This window comes from Haliaeetus leucocephalus, unplaced genomic scaffold, assembly GCF_000737465.1.
Source record: "Haliaeetus leucocephalus isolate CR32 unplaced genomic scaffold, Haliaeetus_leucocephalus-4.0 Scaffold339, whole genome shotgun sequence".
Taxonomy (NCBI): Eukaryota; Metazoa; Chordata; class Aves; order Accipitriformes; family Accipitridae; genus Haliaeetus; species Haliaeetus leucocephalus.
In genome coordinates, this window is record NW_010972775.1 from 84,077 (window position 1) to 93,271 (window position 9,195).

The 9,195-nt window shown below is 57.0% G+C and overlaps 1 protein-coding gene across 1 annotated transcript in view; it reads left to right on the plus strand.

Annotated features, from left to right (window-relative positions):
- The first annotated feature begins 1,388 nt into the window (after positions 1–1,388).
- Positions 1,389–9,195, plus strand: part of SLC28A2 (solute carrier family 28 (concentrative nucleoside transporter), member 2) — an 8,573-nt gene continuing 766 nt past the window's right edge. Inside the window, exons 1-15 of the mRNA XM_010572222.1 lie at positions 1,389–1,457; positions 1,530–1,627; positions 2,096–2,187; positions 2,637–2,826; positions 3,192–3,333; positions 4,159–4,272; positions 4,668–4,745; positions 5,110–5,190; positions 5,527–5,607; positions 5,758–5,883; positions 7,140–7,270; positions 7,480–7,648; positions 7,845–8,042; positions 8,508–8,589; positions 9,113–9,184. Of these exons, the coding sequence (XP_010570524.1) occupies positions 1,389–1,457; positions 1,530–1,627; positions 2,096–2,187; positions 2,637–2,826; positions 3,192–3,333; positions 4,159–4,272; positions 4,668–4,745; positions 5,110–5,190; positions 5,527–5,607; positions 5,758–5,883; positions 7,140–7,270; positions 7,480–7,648; positions 7,845–8,042; positions 8,508–8,589; positions 9,113–9,184 (1,723 nt within the window). The remainder of the gene's footprint in view (positions 1,458–1,529; positions 1,628–2,095; positions 2,188–2,636; positions 2,827–3,191; positions 3,334–4,158; positions 4,273–4,667; positions 4,746–5,109; positions 5,191–5,526; positions 5,608–5,757; positions 5,884–7,139; positions 7,271–7,479; positions 7,649–7,844; positions 8,043–8,507; positions 8,590–9,112; positions 9,185–9,195) is intronic.

The window sequence follows — 9,195 nt, forward strand, 5'->3', positions numbered from 1 at the left end:
CTTCGCCAAAACAAAAGGCAGATGAGCCACGTGGCAAGGGGTGGCACTTGGGGGGGGGGACACCATGGAGGTGGCATCAGGCCAGGGATCCTGGAGGGCACTGAGCCTAGGAGGGATGGGGAGAGCCAGGAGCTCTGGGGGGGGTCCTGGAGCCCTGGGAGGTCCTGGAGGGGTCCCTGAGCACAAAGGGATCCCAGGGCTGTGGCCCTGAAACAGTGGTGGGCCTGGTGGTCCTCCTGGTACCTGCCAGGGTCCTGGTGAGGGGTCCCTGAGCCCTGGGGAGCACTGGGGGTGCTGGAGGCCCTGGAGGATGTCTGGGCACCTGGGTTCCTACTGTGGCCCTGGGTCCTGCCCTGTTGCCGAAGAGCCACCAGCCCGGGGACATGCTGGGGGCCAGCAAAGCTCAGTGGTCCCCCCTGGTGGCTCCACTGGCCCGCAGAGCCCACAGCCACCTTCAGCTGCTGTGGGGTCCCACGTTGAGGGTGCGTTCTCCAAAACTCCTCACCTCCACTCGTTTCATTTGGGGCTGGGTTGCTCCCTTCAGTGGATCCTAATTCTCACACTGCAGGGAGCAGGCTGTGACCCTGCTATCCCCACCTTCTCCACGCAGACCCCTACGACTCTCATCCAAAGCAGGGACATCGCCTTACTCTCTCTGTCCTCACACAGAAGTGCTCCTACAGTCAATAGCTGCCTTCTCTGCAACGTCTCTGCTCTTCCCTCATCCTTCTCCAGGTAGAGGAAGCGGGAGGGTGTCCAAATGGGATGCTCCAAGGGTTCCTGCCCTGGCATAACACTGGTTCTTCTGGCTTTGCTGGACGAGTTCTCCCAGTATGATCCTCTGTTAGGACCAGTCCCCATGCAAACTACCATTTATTCCTACCCATCGCTCCTGCACTGTACTAGTTATCAACATGAAAGGACCTTCTTCCTTATCTTACTCAGTTCCACCAAGAGCCTTCGATGAAGGATGCAGCTATATTTATTTTTTGCAAAATCCCGCTTGCAAAGGGGCTAATGGAGGCTGGTGGCCACTGCCACCAACTTGGAGGAGAAGTACCAGCTCTCCCTGCTGCATCTAATCCTCGCCTGTAATTCCTTGGAAGCATGGAAGAGCAAAAACCTTCCAAGAGTTACAGAAGAATAAGGAAGTCAGCACACCAGCCCCATGGCTTGAGGACCCCATGGAATGGTCCCTGAAAGTGCTGGTGCAGGAACTGCTCTACATACCTGCTGCAAAGGGCATTCTCCTCTTGGAGACCCAAAATTGAAAGTGGGGGCTGGACATTCCTCCTTCCCAGAGGTGATCCTGTTGTTCTCTCCCCAGCCAGCGTTGGTCCCTCGCAGTGCTGCTTCTCTAATGCATTGAAGCTGCAGCACTTCTGGACATGGAAGAAAACAAGATAACCCTGGACAGCCTTGAGAAAGGCACAGATAACCCAGGTTTCAGCTCTGTGGTAAGTCCCCCCTTCCCCTCCCGCCGGGGTACAGGAGCTGCTCAGGGTGCTCCAGCTAATGATGTTTTCCAGGGCGAGGAGAGACTCTATGATGAATGTGATGGTCCATGTGGTGAGAGCAAAGAGGAGAGGAGAAGAGAAGGGAAAGGGAGATTCTCCTCCTACTGCAGGTAGGATAACCCCTGGAGATGCATGTATGTAGGGTATTTCCAGTGGTCATAGCAAGTCTGCAATCCTTGGGCCAGCGATTCTCCTGGAGCCAAACCTGATCTGGGAGCGAAGAAGGGTCATATTGACCACATAGCGGGGACAGTGCCTGATGGCTCTGTATGGCTTTGTAGGGTGGCAGCGGCAGGTCTCTGTCCCCATAGCAGCCACCGAAACCAAGCCTCCACTCATGGTGCCAGGAGTGTTGGGGTATGTGGTGGGATCTCCCCTGCCATAACAGGCCAGCTCGCTCCTCCTGGGAACGGGCAGCAGAGCTGCTAGAGGCCACAGCACACCTATACCACGGTGCCGCTGCCGCAAGCACCTTCTGGGAGGCATGGTCATGACCTGGCTCCATTGAGTTGGGTTGGGTTGATCTTCAGGATCCATCTTCTGCACCTCTCATGTCTCTGGCATGTGACTCTCCCCAGGAAGGCCCTGCAGCCGGCATCCAAGGCAAAGCGCTTCTGCAAGGCTCATGCCAAGGTGTTGAGAATGGTTGGCCTGGGACTCCTTGGAGTAGGTGAGGACTTCCCAGCACTGAGACCCCAACCTCCACATCCCTTTGGCTGGCCGTGCCCCCAGCCTCCAGGCACTGGGCATGGCCACCCGTGTGAAGGTTGTATCCGCTCTCACCAGCCCCACTGCCTGCCCACTCCTCACCCCACCACTCCTGTCCATGAGAGCTACCAGCACCTCACTGTCCTCCTCCCCTTTCTCCACCTACCCAAAGGGTTTGCTGTGCCTCTTCTGCTTGCTCCATGTGCCCGCAGACAGCTGAAGTGCTGTCACCAGTGAGCCTGGCTGCTGGGGTGGTGCTCCCTAAGTCCTCCTTGCGCACAGATGGGAGCCTCAAGGGTGGCCAGGGAAGGACATTTGGAAGAAATGAACCTCATTGTTGGCCCCGGTTAGTGTTATGAGTCCGTGGTCCTACAGCCCTGATGTTTCTGACCCCCAATGTGCCTTCTCCAGCCTACCTGTGCTACTTTATTGCGGCCTGTTGGCTCAACTTCCAGCGAGCCCTTGCCTTGGTTGTCATGACTGCTGTGGTTGTCTTCTTCATCTGCTGGAGCCTCTTCAAGAAGCACTGTGGGGCAAAAGTAATGCTGCTCCTCAGCCCCGTTTGGAAATGCTTCCAAAAGTCCTGGCCATGGCTGAAATGGTGAGTCAGGAAAAGGCAGGGCCAGAACCCTCCCAGTGCCCAGGTCCCCTCTCCCGTGGCTGCCCTGCCAGCGCAACCAACAGCTGGTGGCATTGGGCACATGCCCTTGTGCCGTGCAGGCACCTCATAATGATGAGGCATGGCCCAGCCCGGGGACTACTTAGAAGCCATGGCAGAAATGGCTTGCCACTCTACTTCAGTAGCATGATGGCTATTCACACCCCTCATTTGTGTCCAAGCCCCAGGTTTCTTCAGATGCATGGACCTCACAGTGGCATCTCCCACACAATTAGCTCCTGCCCTTTGTGAGCTGCTCTCCACCCCGTGGACATCCTCTCTGTGACAGTCTGGGATTTCCTTTGCAGGCTGCTGTGGGTGGCCCTCCTGGGAGGCCTGATCACATGGCTGGTTTTGGACACCTCCAGAAATCCAGAGCAGCTCATCTCATTAGCTGGCTTCTGCTTTTTGGTGCTGTTCCTGTTTGCCTGCTCCAAGCACCATGGCGCAGTATGTGTTTCAGGTGTGGCTTGGCCATCGGTCCCCTCACAGGACGAGGCCACCCAGCACTGGGGAACAAGTGCTTCCTTGCCATTGGCATCCCCTGACGGGCCATCACTGGAGCTCCCTGGAGGAAGCAGAAGCCCAGCAGGGCTCCTGGGCAGAGCTGGGCACAGCCTGGGAAACCGAGCTGGTTGGGTGGATGGAGCCCCAAAGCCACCTCACTGTTCTCCTTCCCACTGCTCTCCTTCCCACTGCTCTCCTTCCCACTGCTCAACCAAGGGTTCCCCCATGGTGCCTCCATGCTGTTTTCCACCATGTCCCTCATAATGGGTCAGACCAAGAGAGACCCAGCACCAGACCCATGCCTGAGCTTCAGGTGCCTGTGGGTGGAGGGTGGGCCTGAGTTTCGGGTACCCTGGGTGACTTGGGCAGAAGTGATTGAAGTCCCACTGCCTTGCAACCCAACCTGCTTCAATATTTTGGGCAATACCTCCATCCAAAGGGTTAATGAACAGGAAATTTTGATCTAGCAGGTCTGTACTACCAGTCAAGCCATCAGAAGGGCTCTGTGCTCATCTCCTCCTGGGTAAGCCTGGCACGTAATGTTCCACCAGCCAGTTCCTGAGTCCTACCAACTCATCTTCTTCCTCTTTAACCAATCTATGTTTGTGCGTTTCTGTGACACCTTTTTATTAGTATCCCCATGACCCTCACCCAGGGTACAGTGGAATGGTGTTTGCCATGTGCAGCTGTCGAAGGGGCAGGAAGCCAGAAAGGGAAGTCTGTAGGCTTTGCTAACATCTCAGTCCCTGTTCTGCTCTTGGTCCACAGGTGTCCTGGAGAGCTGTTTTCTGGGGCCTTGGCTTAGAGTTCTTATTTGGACTCCTCATCCTCCGAACAACCCCTGGCATCCAAGCTTTCCAGTGGCTGGGTGACCAGATCCAGGTATTGCACCTGCTCACCCCATCCCGCGCTTGCACCCTCCTTGTAGCCCTCCCTGGGATCAGCAAGAAGAGCAGAGGGTGGCACAGGGCAGAGAAACTGCAGGGACTGCACACTCACAAGTGTTTTCGTCTGGGACTGGAAAAAAGCCAGCTCTTTCCTGGTTTTCTGCAGCAGCCCAGACCCTTCAGTGTGGTCTCCCTTGCAGGATGGAGGAGTGCCCTGTGGCTTGGAGACAGCCCACTAGTGTCCTCAGCTTAGGTTTCAGAGGGTCATTCTCTGGTGGGGTAAAGTGAGCTGTGGGGCTGGGGGGACAGACCCCTGCTAGGTAGAAGTGAGATGTCAGGGAAAGAGCTAATGGAGATCTCCATCCCACCATGTAACTTCTCCACTTGCAGTTCTTTCTGGGCTACACCACAGCTGGCTCCAGCTTTGTCTTTGGGAATATGCTCATTGAAGAAGTCTTTGCCTTTCAGGTCAGCTTGGGCAATGGGGTATGGGGAGGGAGAGGCAGAGCCTGGTTTTCTTCTGGTCTGGCTGCCTTGCTGGTTCCTGGAGAGCAGGGAGCTAAACGCAGCCAGGTTTGCTGCAGCAGAGCTCAACCAGCTCAAGGGTGGGTCTCCACCCACCCATGGACCTCCTCAGTGCCATGGGGGATTTGCACTGGTCCCTGTCCCTCCTGCCAGCCTGACCCAGTGTTGTGGCACCCCAATAGCATGGGCTGGCTATGCAATACCACGCCATGCCCAGCTCATGGGACAGAGTAGCTTGGTCCCCAAGTGTGCTTAGATGTGTTGCTCAGCTCTCCTTCAACACTGTGGCCTGGTGCCTTGTCTGCAGGCTCTGCCCATCATTGTTTTCTTCAGTTGTGTGATGTCCATCCTCTACTACCTCGGCATCATGCAGTGGCTCATTGTCAAGGTAGGGCCTCACACCTGGCTCTGGGATGGTGGTGGAAAGGAGAGGAACCTGGTGGGTTCTCTGACTACTATGATCAGCTGAGGGATGTCCCAGGAAAATCAGCACTGTATTAATTTGGGGTGATTGTTCCTGCTTAAAAAAATAGACACAAAACCCCTCTTTCTTGCATGTCCTCCTGAGAAAGCCCAACCCTGGAGCTGATGTTGCTACCTGGTCTGTGGGCACTTCCCAAGACCACCTCTGTACAGCTCGAGGGCCAAACAGTGCCCTGCTTCATGGGGTGGGTGGCAGGGTGCCAGGAGCCTTTGTGAACATGGTGGCCTTGTCTTTCCCCAGATCTCCTGGCTGCTTCAGGTCTCGATGGGCACCACTCCCACTGAGACCCTGAGTGTGGCAGGTAACATTTTCGTGGGACAGGTAAGGTCCTGGGCAGGAGATCCAGCTCCTCAGCCCTTGCAGCTGAGCCTGCCCTGGAGGAAGGGTCTTCTTCTCCCTTCCCAGGGGACCTGTGGCCTTGCGTGGCCCTGTCTCCCTGTCTCAGGGACAACAGGGTTTTCTCTCTCGCAGACTGAAGCCCCGCTGCTCATCCGCCCGTACCTTGCTGACATGACCCATTCAGAAATCCACACTGTGATGACTGGTGGCTTTTCCACCATTGCAGGCAGCGTGATGGGTGCCTACATATCCTTTGGGGTGAGTGCATGAGCAGATGTATGCCACATGCTGCCTGCTATGGGATCCCGACACACAAGAACTGCTCTGGACTTGTAGGTGGGAGAAGACCCCCAGCAGGTGCCCTGTGGTCCCCTTCCATAAGCAGGATGAGGGCAGGGTGCCTCCATATCCAGCCTCACCTTCGCTGGCCTGGCCAGAACCCTGGAGCCTTGCGAGATAGAAGGCACTGCCATGGGACCCTCACTGCATGTCCTTGCACAGCGAGTGGGGCAAATCTGACTGAATCATGGGATAATTTAGCCTCAGAGGACCCTCTGGGGGTGTCTGATCCACCCTCCTGCCTGAATGAGGTGATGGCAAAGCCCAAGGGGATGCCCTGGGCCTTGTCCAGGTTGGTGGTGAACATCTCCGTGGATGGAGATCTCCCTCCACCTCTCTGGTCCACTCCACAGGTGCCTCAGACACAGGGAAGAATTTTTTTCCTTATATCCAAGGAATATTACCCCACTGAAACTGTGCTGTTGCTTCTCACCCTTTCACTGGGCATCTCTGAGCAGTGTCTTCCCTCCAACACCTTTTTAAGTAGATGAGAACAGCAACTACAAGCCCCCCCCAGCCCTCTTTTTTCCCAGCCGAACAAGCCCCCCTCTTCCAGCATCACTTTGGTGACCCTGTGCTCCGACCCCCCGGGGATGCCCTCTCCAGTTCATCAGTGTCTCAGCCTTGGACACGGTGTCCAGACTTGGCCTCATCAGTGCTCTGTAATGGTGAATAAACCTTCCCCTCAACCTACTGGTTGAGCTCCTGCTATTTAAACATTAATTAGTCTCCTTAAACAGGAGGCAAGGGTGAAAGCTCAGAGAAATGAGGCGTTGCCACTTGGCGGGCAGGGCAGGAGTGAGACTGGCAGCTTGGCTCTTTGTCAGGAGGTAGAAGTTCACAATGTTGTACAACTTATTGCTCTGATACTGATAAAAACGGACAAGGAAGGGCCAAGAATCATCACAATTAGATCAAACAGCAGGAGAGATTAACATCTCAGAGGCTGCGACCACTGCAGCTCCAGCGATGCCTCCATCTAGGCGAGCTGCCCTAGGTGCCATGGCTGGTTGAGATAGGAAAAACATTTCTCCCACCCTGAGCAAACGGAGAGCCCTGAACTGCTCTGAGCATCGCAGGCTGATGCCAGCCACGTGCTAGGCTGCCCCGAGGTGGCACGTCATGGGGCGCAGCCTTGCACAGAGGTGCCTAAGCCCATGGTCTGCACTTTGCAGATAGATGCGGCATCACTGATTGCAGCATCCGTGATGGCTGCGCCCTGCGCCCTTGCCATGTCCAAACTCGTCTACCCCGAAGTGGAAGAGTCCAAGTTCAAGGGCAAAGCAAGCATCCGCCTCTCCCGTGGGTGAGTGCGAGGAGAGGGATGGTGGAGCAGGGCTGCATGTGTCCTGCCAGTGCAGGCAAGCCATGGGGGCAATTTGGGGGCACAAGTGGACATCGCGGGTGGCCCGAGGTTGGGAGAGCCTGTGGTGTGCAGACATCCACGGAGCGAGAGCTGACGTTGCACAGGGGATGCCCGGCCACATGAGCCCATTGGGGTCTTTTTCCACACAGGCAAGAGCAGAACATCCTGGAAGCTGCGAGCAATGGAGCTGCTGCCTCCGTGGGGCTCGTGGCCAACATTGCGGCCAACCTCATTGCCTTCTTGGCGGTGCTGGAGTTCATCAACTCTGCCCTGCGCTGGTTTGGGGAGATGGTAGACATCGAGGGGCTCTCCTTCCAGGTATCCCCAAGGGCAGCCCCATGGTCTGGACTGCCAGATCCTTGCATCCCCCACCCATCCCCACCTTTGTTGACCACCTCAGTAGGCTGCCGAGACCCTTGCTGGGTGTTTGGCAAATGCTGGCAGTGGGTGTCCAAGCCAGGGGCTATGCAGATGGTCAGCCCTGGGTTGCTCCCTTCTGGGATGCTTTTCCCAGGTGATCTGCTCCTACGTCTTCATGCCCGTGGCCTTTCTCATGGGGGCTGACTGGGCAGACTCACCGCTGGTGGCAGAGCTCTTGGGGATCAAGATCTTCCTGAACGAGTTTGTCGCATACCAGCAACTGGCCACGTACAAGAAGAACCGTCTGTCAGGCCTGGAGGAGTGGGACGGGAGCCGAAAGCAGTGGATATCTGTGAGGGGCACCTGCCACCCTGCTGGGCACAGGGCAGGGATGGAGCCAGCCAAAAGGGGACATGGGAGCTGGCCAGACAGATGGGTGGTGGGCAGGCAGGCGATGACGGTGTTGGGGGTGGGAGGGCACCTGTGGCCAAGTCGACTTGCATGTTCACTAACTGCTGGGTACAGGGTCATCCTGAAGGAGCCAGTGAAGCCCCTTCCCATTTATCCTGCTCCTTGGTGGGGCAGATCATGGTGCTACAGGGCCCCCTGTCCCCCCAGTCCAGCCTCTCCCAGGGGCAGGCTGCCTACCCCCTGCATCCTCGCTCCCAAAAAATAGCTGAAGGAGAAAGGATTGGGGTGAGGGACTTATCTCCATCATGTCTGGCTGGGCTGGGAGCTACAACATGGTGCTCACCTCTGGGTGCTCTGGGGCTGCTCCTGAGCAGAGGTGACCGACCCCTGCCACTGTGCTCTCCAGGAGCGAGCTGAGAACATTGCCACCTTTGCACTCTGCGGATTTGCCAACTTCAGCTCCATTGGGATCATGCTGGGAGGCCTGGGTGAGTGCGACCCGTGTCCTGGGTGCCTGGGCACGATGCAGGGGGATCCTGGGCTCAGGGAGCAAGGGCTCAGCAGGGGCAGGAGGAATTTGCTGCCCTCGAGCCTCCATGTTCGGTCTCTGCCAGCACACAGATAAGAGGATTTGCATGAGGCAATAGGGATGATTTTGCACTGCACCCATGGGCAAGAGCATGTGCATGTCCCACAAGCCCAGGTGCCATCCAGCCATGGGGGAAAGAGCAGAGATTCCAGTGCTGAGAGCACCAAGGGCTCTGGTTGATCACCCGTGGGTGCAAGGTGGGCACAGTGCTCTGCCAGCACCCACTGCTGCCAGGATGGGCACAGAGCATGCTGGGTGCTGGATGGGATCACCGTGTCCCCCAGACACCAGGGGTTGGGGTGGGCAAGGCACTACGTGGCAGAGCCAGCCGGGGACCTGGGACACGTCCCTATCTGTCCCCAGCCGGGGGTAGAGCCGGAGCAAGGATCTGACTCGCCCTGGTCTCTGCTTTGCACCCACAGCCTCCATGGTACCCCAGCGCAAGGGCGACTTAGCCTCTGTTGTGCTGCGAGCCCTGCTCACCGGCTGCTGCGGCTCCACCCAC